This window comes from Microcaecilia unicolor, chromosome 1, assembly GCF_901765095.1.
Source record: "Microcaecilia unicolor chromosome 1, aMicUni1.1, whole genome shotgun sequence".
Classification (NCBI taxonomy): domain Eukaryota; kingdom Metazoa; phylum Chordata; class Amphibia; order Gymnophiona; family Siphonopidae; genus Microcaecilia; species Microcaecilia unicolor.
In genome coordinates, this window is record NC_044031.1 from 93,642,002 (window position 1) to 93,656,689 (window position 14,688).

The following is a 14,688-nucleotide window of genomic DNA, read 5'->3' on the forward strand; positions in this document are numbered from 1 at the left end:
TTTTTTTTTTTTTTTTGAGTATGGGTGAAGGACGTCCAAGTGTTAGGCGCCTTCGCCATTCCTCCGTCCCTGCGATGGGCAGTTGAGGACGTCCAAAATGTGGATGTTTCTGTGAGAATGACGTCCATGCCTTTGCTATGCCTCCGACACCCCCTTTATTTATTTTTGGATTTTGGATCACAAGTAGCAGCAGTGGGATTTGAACTGGCCACTTCCGGATTGCAAGACCAGTGCTCTAACCAATAGGCCACTCCTCCACTCCCTTGAAATTTATCTGTCCCTGTGTGTGTGGGTGGGGGGAGCAGTTCAGGATGTCCAAAATGTTTGCAAGAAGGACGTCCACGCCTTCGCTATGCCTCCGCTGACACCCCCCCCCCCCCCCCGCAGGGACCTGCATACTGCTGCGATGGACCTCCGTATGATATTTGAAGCTTGCAAAAGTTTCTAAAGTTGCTTTTTTCAGAGTGGGAGGGGGTTAGTCACCACTGGGGGAGTCAGGGGAAGGTCATCCCTGATTCCCTCCGGTGGCCATCTAGTCAGTTCAGGCACCTTTTTGAGGCTTGGTCGTAAGAAAAAATGGACCAGGTAAAGTCGGCCAAGTGCTCTTCAGGGATGCCCTTCTTTTTTCCATTATGGCTCGAGGATGCCCACCTGTTAGGCACGCCCCAGTCCCGCCTTCGCTATGCCTCCGACACCCCCCTGGGAACTTTGGTTGTCCCCGCGATGGGAAGCAGTTGTTGATGCCCAAAATCGGCATTCGATTATGCCAATTTGGGAGACCCTGAGAGAAGGACACCCATCTCCCAATTTGTGTTGAAAGATGGGTGCCCTTCTCTTTTGAAAATAAGCCTGAAAGTAGTACATTGTACTACTGTTGTATCTGGGGCAATGGAGGGTTAAGTGACTTGCTCAGGGTCACACTGAGGTGTAGAGGGAATTGGTTCCCCAGGATCTCAACCCTCTGCCGATCATCAGGCAAGAGTGGGAATTGAACCTAGTTCCCCAGCTCTGCAACCCACTGCATTAACCATTAGGCTACTCCTCAGCTCTATCCTAGAATAACAGTGTAGGAAGGAACCTCTGAGAAAAGAGAACAAAAATGTGACTAGGGTGGCCAAAATTGGAACAAGCAGGTAAAGAGTAAGCATATAGAAACAATTCTAGGAAAAATTAGTTTAATTTCTAAAACATACATTTCTATCCTAATATTATTTTGGAAGTTGTAACCATGAAGAAGTTATTGCGAGCCTTAGCATCCTGTTGTTGATTGAATGTATGACTTTGGGATTTTGTGGTAGAATTATAAAACATGTTAGACACCACTGGAGTTAAAATTGGAATGAGGGTTATTTGTTTGATGTAGTTGAGTAGAAGAGCTTTTAATTTAGAACACTTGCTCTGCATAGTTTTTCTGCATTCTACAATTCTGATGTCTTTGATCAGAGCTGATCCACTTATAAAGAAGAGATGACGCAAAAGAAGAACTGACTTCCACAGAGCAGATCACACAAAGAAGACAGTGGAGATGACCAAGAAAATCAATGGTATAAAAACTAGCTTTTATTGATTATCTTCAGAAATGACTCAACATGGGCCGTGTTTGGCAGTATAGCCTGGATCAGGATTCTGTACTCATATTTGAGTGGCAGCTACCCAATGCACCATAAATGACCTGGTAGATCCAAGGAATAACAAAGAATATATCAAGCCCCAATGGTGCAACAATCATTTAAGTTGTTCCAAAGGAAACCTTGTTTAGCAAGACTTATTGTTACACCATTGGTGCTTGGTATATTGGTTGTTATCCTGTGGATCTACAAGGTCATTTATGGTGTATTTGGTAGTTGCCATCCAAATATGAATATAGACTTTTCATGCAGACTATACTGCCGAAACATTACTTGGGTCAAGCCATTTCTGAAGTTAATCAATAAAAGCCAGTTTTTACACCATTGACTTTATTGGTCATCTCCACTGTCTTCTTTGTGTTAGAGAAAGTTCACCTCCAGAGGCTGCCCCTTACCATAGACCCTGTAGAAAATGTTCAACAATATTATTTATTTATTGGGATTTATTAACCGCCTTTATGAAGAGATTCACCCAAGGCAGCGTACAGCAGGTACAGTTTAACATAAAACTTACAATTTTGTTAACAGCATAAGAATAGTAAAATAACCAAGAATAAACAAAAATATAATAAGAGGTAAACTTGAAAACAGTAAACTGAAATCTAATAATAGAACTACTGTGAAACAGTATAAAAAATATACACATGACTTCCTCAAGTTCATTGCTGTTCTCTTTAGTCTGTGAGGTGCATACAAAACCTAAGATGGGCATTTTTGAAAAGCCATTTACCCATGTAAATGGTGTTTTACTTAGATAAAGGGCATTTTGAAAATTGCTCATATAATACATGGATAGTTTACATACGGCATTCTATATATGTATACTTCCATCTACACTGTCTCAGAGGTGTCCTAAGCCTGGGGATAATTAGGGAATAGCAGCAATACGCATTGTTATGCATTTTTAAAACTCCCTGTTTACTAAGCTGCGCTGTAGACACGCTAACGTTTTAGCATATGCTAAAAATTAGCACACACTGATAGAGACAGCCATTATATTCCTATAGATGTCTCTATCGTTAGTGTACCTACAATTAGCACGCCTAATAAAGTTAGCATGCCTACAGCACGGCTTAGTAAAGAGGGCCCTATGTGTTGTCGTAGAAAAAAAAAGTAGCCAATAAAAAGAAGGGCAAATCTCTTTGGGAACATCTTCATTGTGTAGCTTTCCAAGGGAATATAAACATGTGCTTTCATTCTGAGCTTGTGCGAAAATCCAGGGAGAAGTACTTGCAGATTTTTTTTTCTTCTGTGTGCAGTTTTCAAAATTGCCCTTAACCCATTAGTGTCCAACGTTCCCATATGGGATTTTATTATGGGAACATTCGGCACTAATGGGTTAAAATTGTTTCAGGTTAATAGAGTTCTGGAAAAATGAAACAAAGCTATATCATTCTCTTTAGTCAGTTCTTTTGATGTCACCATCTTTTGTGATCAGCAATTAGTTTGAGCAATTGCTTGTGACATTATTTTAAACACCAAATTAACAAAGACCATCTTTTTTTCATCGTGCTGTGAAAGAAGATGTTATGTGGTAAGCCTTTGAGTTGAAATCAGATTTACTACAGCCTACAACCACCACCGGTGGTGGGAGGTGGGGCTGGTGGTTGGGAGGCAGTACTACAGCCTACAACCACCACCGGTGGTGGGAGGTGGGGCTGGTGGTTGGGAGGCAGGGATAGTGCTGACCAGACTTATACGGTCTGTGCCAGAACCGGTGGTGGGAGGTGGGGCTGGTGGTTGGGAGGCGGGGATAGTGCTGACCAGACTTATACGGTCTGTGCCCTGAAGAGCACAGGTACAAATCAAAGTAGGGTATACACAAAAAGTAGCACATATGAGTTATCTTGTTGGGCAGACTGGATGGACCGTGCGGGTCTTTTTCTGCCATCATCTACTATGTTACTATGTTATTTCTCTTCAATTACTATGACACTTGCAGTGTTTCACTTTGATAAACATAATTTCAGAATTTGAACTTTATTCAGTAAATTTTCTCAATTAGTTTACGAAGCTCTTAGGATTTATATAACCTGTTAAATCGTGACTCTGATGCCAGCATAATTCAGTAGGAAGACAGCTGTCTATTAGGGAGAAAACCTCTTGATTATTTTAAATATAACTATGAAATTGTTGATAACCTAGATAACTTGTGGTTATGGTAGATTAGTTCAAGAGGCACTGGGGAGTTAATTCAAAAATAAAATTACCAAATAGGAAACTTTCAACTTGAATCTAGTCCTCTCTGTTTGCTATGGTTTGGTCTGTCCCATTACTATGCTCATTGATTAATGACCGACTTTAATTTTGTTTATTAGAGCAGTATCGTGGAGCTGAAACATAATTTACAAATGTCCTAATAATGAAACCATATAGTAGGATCAGTATCTTATAAACACTGTCTCTCAGTACAACTAGTCCAATGGAAGAAAGAAAAGACAAAGCAGTACCCCATGATGCCTTTTGCTTCCAACTTTAATTCTTAGCTGCTTTAAATAGGTGTCTGTGTGTGTGTATTCGCATCTACAATAATAATTGATAGTATAGTTGCATACACTGTTTAATTATGAATATTATTACTTTGCTGATTTATTATTTTGACATTTATGTAACACCCTTACCAGGGTGCTCAAGAAATTTATATATTGGTGTAGTGGGTAACCTGAAGATCAAAGACCTGATTGCTATAATCTAAAACCAGAGTTAATTAACCTTGGCCTACTAAAAGGAGGGTACAAAGGATGGAATTTCATTTTATGTGAGGTTCACCTCTAAGGAGGTTGAATTGAAGTTTCATGCCTTTGTCTTTCAACTGATATCTGTAAAGTAAAATATCTTCCTTTCCCTGCCCCTTCCTGTCCATCTCCACATCAAAAATACCCAAACCATGAATGTGCCTAGCACTGTATCTGTGTAAACCAATAGTTCTTGACCCAGTCTTTGGAATATAGCCAGCCAGTCAGTTGGGTTTTCAGGATCTCTGTACTGAATATGCATATGACAGAGCTGCATGAAGTTACATCTCTTAGTAACATAGTAAATGTTAGCAGATAAAGACCTGCACAGTCCATCTGGTCTGCCCAACAAGGTGGCCAGAGTTGAATCTGGTACTCTGCACAGGTTCCACTTGTTCATGATTTAACACTGGTTCTTCGTTTCTCCCTTCCAATTTTGTTGAAAAGACTGTAGAAGTGTACCCGGCACCGGTCCTACTTCCCAAGAGGGGTGCAGCCAGACCTGACATTTGGTTTTTTTAATGGGGGGGGGGGGGGGCACATCTAAATCCTGCCCTTAAGCATCCCCATGATACATCCCCTTGTGATTTGGATGCACAGCAGACAAAAAAAAAAGTCTTAAAAATTGTAACAGACTGGGATATGGACCTGGGTCTCCTTCTCCACAGTGCACTGCACTGACACAAGCCTACTCCAGGGATCTGCTTGCTGCTCTGAAAGGATTTGACATAACATCTAAAGCTGTCATAGAGAATGGTATGTACTGTTTCTTTCACACTTGGGGGGGGTAAGGGGGAGGGGGGTCATGCCTTAATCCCTTCAGTGGTCATTTGGTTATATAGGGCACCTTTTTGTGACGTAGTTGTGATTGAAACAGGTCTAGATCAAAACGTCCAACTTTTAGCCCCAGATGTTTTTCCTTTTTTCCTTTATGGCAGAAACTGTCTAAGTTTTGGGAACGCCCAAACCCTATCCCCAACACGCCCCCTTATCATTTGGATGCACTGCTTATGAACTGCATAGAAAACTGTCTTAAAATGGGTGTCGAAAATAGCGATTTGGATGTTTTTCTTTTTTGTAAATGAGCCCCGCAGTGTGCTAACTGGAAGTTGGTATAACACAAACAGGGTAGGCGGCACATTGGCACACTCCTTTCATCACCACACATTCTACATACTCACGCCTGACAAGTTATCCGAGAAGAGGAGTGAAATTTATTATGGCCGCAACATTCTATTATATATGTAAATACATTTACAGTTTTTGTGCAAATACATGCATGCAATTAATCTTATCTAGCAATAAATTTATATATATATATATATATATATATATATATATATATATATATATATATATATATATATATATATACACACACACACACACATACATACATACATACATACATATACATGCATGGAATGAACTCCATCTAGCAATGACTTATATGTATAGATCTATCTGGAACATTTTTGGCAGGGTGCCTAACCTTCTGAGTCACACAGCTCGACCGAGTTCCACCTTACTCATGAGGCTCCTTTTCTGCTGTGCCTGAGGCATATACCACTGACATGCCTAGGAGCTACCGTGACATCCTTAATAAGGGGTTGCTGTAAAAGCACACCCACTTTAAGCGTTGACTCTTTCTTGAAGCCTTCAGCCTCCCCATCCCATAAAAGTCTGAGGTAGGCACCATCGACTTTCTGTTACACTGGCACTGGTCCCCTTCCGTAGAAGGAGAGGGACCACCCTCAATGTTGGCATCACCCATGCCACTGCTAGCATGTGATTCAACTACTCACATTTGACCACTGTTGTAGCTTAAAATTGGTCTGAAACATATCGCTGTGTGCTAGGACCCAAGGCCTCGCTTGTCGCGGTCTCCCCATCCCCCCTACCCCTATCTGCATTTGTATAGCGCTACCAGACGCACGCAGCGCTGAACACCTGACATAGAGAGAGACAATCCCTGCTCAATAGAGCTTACAATCTAAAAATAATACAGACAGACAAGACAATAAGGGGAGGGAAGTACTGGGTGAGAAGGAACAAGGGGGGAGGCAAATGAGTAATGGCTAGGAGCCAAAAGCAGCAGTGAAAAGGTGGGTTATATGTGGGCAGGCATATATATATATATGCCTGCCTGCCTGACCGCCGACATCAAATAGATTTTTACAGCAACCTAGTCACACAAACAAGGATAATCATGTACCTTCAGTAAAATAAGGGCAATCACTGTGACTGGCTTGAAAAGATCTGGGAAGCAATCAGGTAGTGCTCCTTGCACCTGCTTGTGCCATCGATGTCAGTGAGCCCATAGCTGGCACTGCTTTCAGCAGCTAGGGGCATGTCTGCAACCAAACACTACCGAAAGTTCCATTAATTATAGGCATAACCATGCAACAAGTGATATTCTAGCGTAAACTGCAATCTGAATGCCATCCTGGTATACCAGCAGTCTGGGACAAATTTGCATGGCTGCAAAACAACACTAAAGATGAACCATTGCATGACATCATCAAACACAGTATAGAACCATTAAATGAGTTTTGTATTTGGCAAGCAATATGTCCTTTATAATGTTGTAGACCAGCTTTGTAGGTAGAGACCAGCAGGCCAGAGCAGGGAGCCCAGCAGAGTTAAAGTTATTCAGTGGCGTTTTTGATCAAAAGTCCCTTCCAGTCTGCTGTCTTGGTGAGCCGACATAAGTACATGATAATAGCCATGTTGGGTCAGGCCTACGGCCATCTAGCCTGGCTTTCTATCTCCAAACTAATCAATCCAGGTCACAAGTGACTGGCAAAGCTCCGAATTGGAAACATTCCCTACTGCCACCCTCATGGATTATTGGCATAGTGTTGAGAGAACTAAACTCTGCTGCCAACATAGTTTAATGGGCAGCCACAGCACAAACCAACCAGCTGTAGGTAAAGTGTAAAGCTGCAGGACACTTCCGTATGTCTTGGTAAGAAGGCAGCATTTCTTACCATCTACCATCCAGTACCATCTGCCTTGAATGAAGATATTGTGCCTGTCAGCAGCTAGCCACCTACAGCCATCCTAGACCTTGTGGCCATTCCCCTACTTCTGCTACAACACTCACCAACAATGTTGCAAAATCACATAGCCACGCCGGGATTGACTCGTCTGTCTGAAGAGATCCAGGACACACTGGAGGATCACCAATACAAGACTACATGCTGTGATCCGGGGACTGTGGTATGAAATTAAAATAGTGGCATGTGCAGAGCAGAGAAACATGGTGAATGCCTGAACCGCTTGAGGAGCAGAGCAAAATGGCGATTACACTCTTGCAAATGCCCCTCTCACTACCTCCTGTGGTATTCCCTTTTCCTACCTCCTGTATCTCCCCTCTGATTGTCGGCCTCCATCCCTACCCTTCTGTCTTACTACCTCTGATCTTATATCCCTATGTTCAACCTGCCTCCTCCTACCTGTCTGCCCTCCCCATCCTCCACAGCCCCACTTTCCCACCGGGCCTGGGTCACCACCTGTTTGTGCAGCCGCCGCCTAAGCGTCACATCAGCATCCTTTCCTGACCAACTGCGATATCTGAAGGATTTAAGACTTTGTACTGTTAGATCAATGGATAATTTGATTACAATAATAAATCTTTTTTTGCTCCACAAATCCCTTTACTTATATTTATTAAACCTCTTTTTTCAACAAGATCAAAGCTTGCTTGACTGCTGACAGATCTTCCATATTAAGTTGGAGAATTTGCAGTGCTGGGCCAACGACTGGAAAGTCTTGGTCCATAACGTAACGTTTTGACCTTTTTCGGCACAAGGAATGTAGTAGGAAGGGCATTATGAACACTATTGCCATCCAAGAGATGAGGAATGGTGAATAGTGACCTGTGTGATTGTGGAGAAATACAATCTCTCATGTCATTGACGCCTGTCCACTGAGGCAGTTGACAGTGGTTCAACAGCGCTACATAGAGCTGATGAGGCTGCCGTTGATTGACTGACTACACATACATACATATGCATACATATGTATCTCTCTCTATATATATATCTACACACACAGCACTGTTGCAGTGACAAAGAGCAGCTGTCCAAAGTATCTGAGCATAGGCTATTTGCCAAAACTTGTCACACAAGGACTAGGTTTCACAAGTAACAGCAGTAAATATGTCTGAAAGGGAATGTGTCTTTACTTTGCGCTAATGCTGTTAGATCCTCAGTTTGAATGAAGAGCCAGGCAGGAGTCATTTAGTGGTAGCTGAGAGCTTTGGTTTCTCTCATTATACCAAGATGTCTCTCTCATGTTTTTGTTTCTTGCTAACCCCTTACCCAACCATTGCTATATATTTATATTGTCTTTAATTTTTCTTTTTGAGTCTCATGAACCTTTCCTTAAGCCACATCATCTTAGACCATAGATATAGATATAGGGGGAGGGGAGATATCGTTTCATAATCCCTTTTTTAAATTTTAAGTTAGGTTATTTGATTTCTTTGCATGTGGAACAACAAATGAAACAAAACCATGAAGTATTCTTTAGGTAATGGGTTATTAATATACAAGCAGGATAGGGGTCTTGATTGACTTTGATTATTTCTAATGAAGGATGCTCTAACAAAAGAGGCTTTTTGGAAACCTAACCAATAAGCTTCCAATACAGCTAAGAGAGAGGAGTAATTTCACCAATTACTATCATTAGATTAAGAACTCCTTGAGGGGATACATTAAAGCTCACAAGAATGGAAAACTTCAACTTGAAATTAAGTTTACATTCGACCAGTGCAGTATATTCAGACTAATGAGTTAAGAGCTAAAACTTTTTTTTTAATCTATACAGAATTTCCTCATTTGCTATGTCAATGTTTTCTAAATTCTACATACTATCACACAAAACAGGCTAGTCCTGCTTTATTCCACAATTAGGTTATTTTTTTGCATATATATTTTACTTCTGTTTTGGCATTTTCTAATACTCTGATCTTTCATGGGAATTAGCTGTTTAATAAAGGCAGAAGATAAGATCAGTAATGTGCTTCAGTCAGTGCAGAATGTTTGTTGACTTTTCTAAATGAAAATTGATATCTATCTTTCTTAAAGGTTATTGCTGATATTCTTAATCATATTATAATTTGTAGTGCAGTCACTCTTCATCTGTCAAAAATTAAGATAATAGGTGATAGCAATCAGATTTTCTGAAGTATTTTATAGAGGAATTTTTGACTATACTCAGAGCAGTGGCTAACAAGTTCTCCATTTGATTTACCACCCCCTTCCGTTTACTAAGCCGTGTGCTAATGCCAACACAGTCCATTCACCTTTAATGGGCTGTGTTAGCGTTTCCACATGGCAACTGCAAGCACCACTTAATAAACAGTGGGGTTAGTGTTTATAATTAACACCAGCAATTCATCGTAACCAAAATGATTTTAGTGTTAGTTCCAAGAGACCATTAAGTACTATGACCTAGATTCTGTATATCACTCCTAAATAAAATTGGCACCAAGAAACCATGCCTAGGCTATTCTCTAAACTATATCTAAAGTTAGGCATAGTTTATAGAATACACCCAGCGCCCGTTTTCTGCAACTATATTTAGCCGTGGCCATGTACACCAACTTGGTGTAAATGCCAATGCCTTAATTGTGCGCGGAAGGGCATATTCTATAACACTGCATGTAAATTCAAGGAACACCCATGACCTGCCCATGCACCTCCCATGGACACACCCCTTTTTCAGATCCAAGTCTTAGAATTTATGCACATCACTTTATAGAATATGCTTAGACAGTAGTGTGCGTAAATTCTACTTAATTCCAGTTAGTAATTGCTTGTTAACTGCAATTATTGGCGCTCATTGACTTGTTGAGCTAATTAAGTTGTGTACGCAAATCCAGAATATGACTGGATTTGCATGTGCAACCTAAGTCGCACTACATAGAATCCGGGGGTATATGTGGAAAAAGTATCCTCAATTACCAACAAATGCAGTCGGAGAATAAGAAAATGTGATGAAAGAATACAGAAAATGTCTCAGCTGTTAGGTGACATCATCCTGATTAAAAAGAATTTCCAAGTACATCTTGATACTTTGCCTGTACGTATTATACCTTATGACATAGGGGTGTTGTTCATTCATTTCATATGGTATACTCAAAATTAACCTATGTGGAGACATTACCCAAAATAATTTGGTTGTATTAGAGTAGTAATGGTGATGTTTTACATTGTTGTGTTTATGTTGAAAGAAAGCCATGCCATCTTTTTATAATTTAATATTTTAGATTTGTGCAGACTGAGTAGCTCTACAACTATTGTCATCTCTTGATCGTAGCTGTAAAAGTCAGAACTAACTATGGGGAGATCTGTCTTCAAGGGCAAAGTAGACCCAACCAGGGGCGTAGCTATCATGGGGCCCCCGTAGATTTGGCCCTGGACCCCCTGCTCCAACCCTCTCGACCCCCCCTTCCCGCTGCCAACCCACCGCCGTCGCATACCTTTGCTGGCGGGGGACCCCAACCCCCGCCAGCCGAAGTCCTCTTCTCGGCCGTGCAGCGTTGCTTGCTGAATGATCTGATCAAGTTTCTGTGCGTGCGTCTGACATCCTGCACGTTGTACGTGCAAGACATCAGACGCATGCACAGAAACAGATTCAAACTTGATCAGATCATTCAGCAAGCAATGCTGCGTGGCTGAGAAGAGGACTTCGGCTGGCGGGAGTTGGGGTCCCTGCCAGCAAAGGTACGCGGCGGGAGAGGGTTGGTGGCGGGAAGGGGGGTTGAGAGGGTGGCGGTGGCGGGGTCAGCAATGCTGGGCGGCTGAAAGACCTTTGGCTGCCGGGGGTTGGGGTCCCCCGCCAGCAAAGGTACGTGATGGCGATGGGGGAGGATTGGCAGCGGGAAGGGGGGGTCGAGAGAGGGTTGTGGCGGTGAAAGTTGGCGGCAGGTGGGGGTCAGCGGCGCCGGGGGGGGTGGCTAAAATGTGCCCCCTCACATCGGGCTCTGGACCCCCCCCTCCTGTTGATGTCTAGCTACGCCCCTGGACCCAACTAGGGCAAACAGGGAGATCTGTCTTCAAGTTCAAAGTTTTCTTTTTGGCTATGCTATTTCTGGACTAACTCTTTAGTGAATCTTAGACTACTCTTACTGGACCCAGTTAACAGTTATGCTGCTAGGTCATTTCTGAAAATCTTTAAACAAGATTCCTTCACTTCTAATGATAACCATATTGAACCATCTCTCTAGTGACCCTTAAAACATCTCCTTTTTATTTATTTATTTATGCATGCATGCATTCTTGTATCCCACTGATAGCCAAAAACAAGTTTCAGTTCAAAGTGGCTTACAAATTACGTTCTGGTTAACAGTTACAGTATTGGTTTACATTTTACACACTAGTATTGCATTATTGAAAGAAAAACTTGAAATATATACTGCAATATTTATTTGTTTGTATGCATATGTACACTCACATACAGGGACAGAAGGCCTGGGCTTTAGCATCACTTCTAGAGATGTACCTATTGGTGGTTCTGTTGCACTCTATGTGAAGAACATTCTTCCACGAGGAGCAGCAATTCAAGATGGCAGGCTGAAAGCAGGAGATCGACTTTTAGAGGTAAATTATTAAACAGAATTGTATACTATTTTTACTAGATACAGTTCAGATTGTCAAAATATTACACTTCCTTTTTCATCAGCTAGTTCATTTGCAGTACCATAGGTTTCCATAGCTACTGTAAGGAGGCAAACAAATCAGTTTTGTACAAGGATTGTGGTTGATTTTCTGGCAAATGAGGAATTAGGGTTCCTTTTGTTTACCTACGTTTATACAGTAATGACAGATTTTTTTATCATGAGGAATATAAATAGGATTAGGATTGAACTGATCCTTCCATTTGTAACAAATTCAAGTAATTAAGAACATAAGTGTTACCATACTGGGACAGACAAAAGGTCCATCAAGCCCAATATCCTGTTTCTAATAGTGGCCAGTCCAAGTCACAAGTACCTGGTAAGATCCCAAAGACTAAAACAGATTTTATGCTGCTTTTCCTAGAAATAAGCAGTGGATTTTCCCAAGTCCATCTTAATTATGGCTTATGGACTTTTAAGAAATTATACAAACCTTTTTTAAACCCTGCTAAGCTAACTGCTTTTATCACATTCTCTAGCAACTTATTGTTATCCACTAATGATAATCATCTGGTGAAATATCTAACAAATTCTTGCATATCTTATAATTGTTAATAATAATTGATTATTAGATAATTCTTGTTGCCCGCCCCCATGATTTTCTAAGGTGTTGTCTAAAGCAACTTATGGGAAAAAGAGCTTTCATGCATGGGGAAAAGAAGAAGCTTTATGGATCGTCCTGGAAAGAGAAGATGGAACCTGTATCCACATGGTGGTTATCTACAGACCTCCTGCGCAAACAGAGAAGTTAGACAAGGATCTGATAGAAGATATTCAAAAGATTGGTATGAAAGGGGATGTGCTACTGTTGGGAGATTTCAGTTTGTCTGACGTGGATTGGAAGTCCCGTCTGCGGAATCGGAAAGAAGTAGGGAGATTGTGGATGCCTGTTGAAGTGCCTTGCTCAGACAAATGGTGACAGAACCCACGAGGGAAGGGTCGATGCTGGATCTAGTGCTCACTAATGGAGGTAGTGTTTCCGATATCCGGGTGGGTGCCTACCTTTGTAATAGTGATCATCACACCATATGGTTTGATATAAGGGCAAAGGCGAAGTGCGGATGCACAAAAAAAATACTGGATTTCAGACATACTGATTTTGCAAGATTGAAAGATAGATAATGAGAATGGCTATGTGGAGAGTGATGAAGATAAAGTGAACGTGCTAAACAATTATTTCTCTTCAGTGTTCACGGAGGATAAATCCTGGAGAAGGACCGCGGTTGGCTACCGAGGGAACGTCTGGGAATGGAATGGATACTGCGCCATTTACGGAAGAAAGAGTTTATAAACAGCTGGAGAATGTGAAGGTGAACAAAGCTACGGGGCCAGATGGGATACATCCCAGGATACTGAAGGAACTAAGAGAGGTCCTGGCGGGACCTCTTAAAAGATTTATTTAATAGATCTTTAGAGTTGGGAGAGGTTCCGTGAGATTGGAGACGAGCGGCTGTGATCCCTCTTCACAACAGTGGAGACAGGGAAGAAGTGGGAAACTACAGACCGGTAAGTCTCACATCGGTGGTAGGAAAAATAATGGAGTTGCTGCTGAAAGAAAGGATAGTTAACTTCCTAGAAACCGACGGGTTACAGGACCTGAGGCAACATGGCTTTACCAAAGGAAAATCCTGCCAAACGAATCTTATTGACTTTTTTGACTGGGTGACCAAAGAACTGGAAGAGGGACGTGCGCTAGATGTAATCTACTTGGACTTCAGCAAAGCCTTTGATACGGTCCCCCACAGAAGACTCATGAATAAGCTGAAAGGGTTGAACTTAGGACCGAAAGTGGTGAGCTGGATAAGAAACTGGTTGACCGACAGGTGGCAGAGGGTGTTGGTAAATGGAATCCACTTGGAGGAAAGGAAGGTGAGCAGTGGAGTTCCTCAGGGGTCGGTGCTGGGCCTATTCTGTTTAATATGTTTGTGGGAGATATTTCTGAAGGGTTATAAGGAAAGGTGTGCCTTTTTGGGGATGACACGAAAATAGCCAATAGAGTGGATACCCTGGAGGGAGTAGAAACGATGAGAAGGGATTTCCGAACGTTAGAAGAATGGTCGAGGGTCTGGCAGTTAAAATTTAATACTATTCAGAATTCTGGGTTTCCTACAAGAACGTTTTTTTCCCTGCTATCCCAGTTTGTCTCTCATGATCTCATGTTTGACTTCTCTTTTTCCCTTTACTTATTACTGCCTTCATTGTCAGGTTTCTAATTGTATACTTTTTTTTCTTTAGACAAGTGGTATGTCAAGGAAAATAAATTGAACTGATATTAAGTTTCTAACAATATTGCTCAGTATTATATATGTGCTAATATTTTCTTACTTATGTTTTTATTTTTAAATCATAGAACTTTTTAATAATTTTTTTTTTTTGTCCTAGGTAAATGGAGTAGACTTAGTAGGAAAAACCCAAGAAGAAGTAGTGTCTCTTCTGAGAAGCACTAAGACTGGAGGAACAGTGAGTCTTCTGATTATTCGCCAAGAAGATATCTTCCAGCCAAGAGAAATGGTATGTAAAATACAAGCAACCAAGTAGAATAGCAGAGGAATGTTAACAAATATCTAGCTGGTCAGAGGGGCATCTATCTGCATGAAATGTTTTCGTTGTCCTGATTCGACTTTATACTCTGTTTATC

The 14,688-nt window shown here is 41.4% G+C and overlaps 1 protein-coding gene across 3 annotated transcripts in view; it reads left to right on the top strand.

Annotated features, from left to right (window-relative positions):
- Positions 1–14,688, top strand: part of PARD3 (par-3 family cell polarity regulator) — a 1,299,417-nt gene that overhangs the window by 602,225 nt on the left and 682,504 nt on the right. For all 3 annotated transcript variants that reach the window (XM_030199049.1, XM_030199057.1, XM_030199066.1), the window contains exons 10-11: positions 11,834–11,973; positions 14,433–14,561. In XM_030199049.1, coding sequence (XP_030054909.1) covers positions 11,834–11,973; positions 14,433–14,561 — 269 coding nt within the window. The remainder of the gene's footprint in view (positions 1–11,833; positions 11,974–14,432; positions 14,562–14,688) is intronic.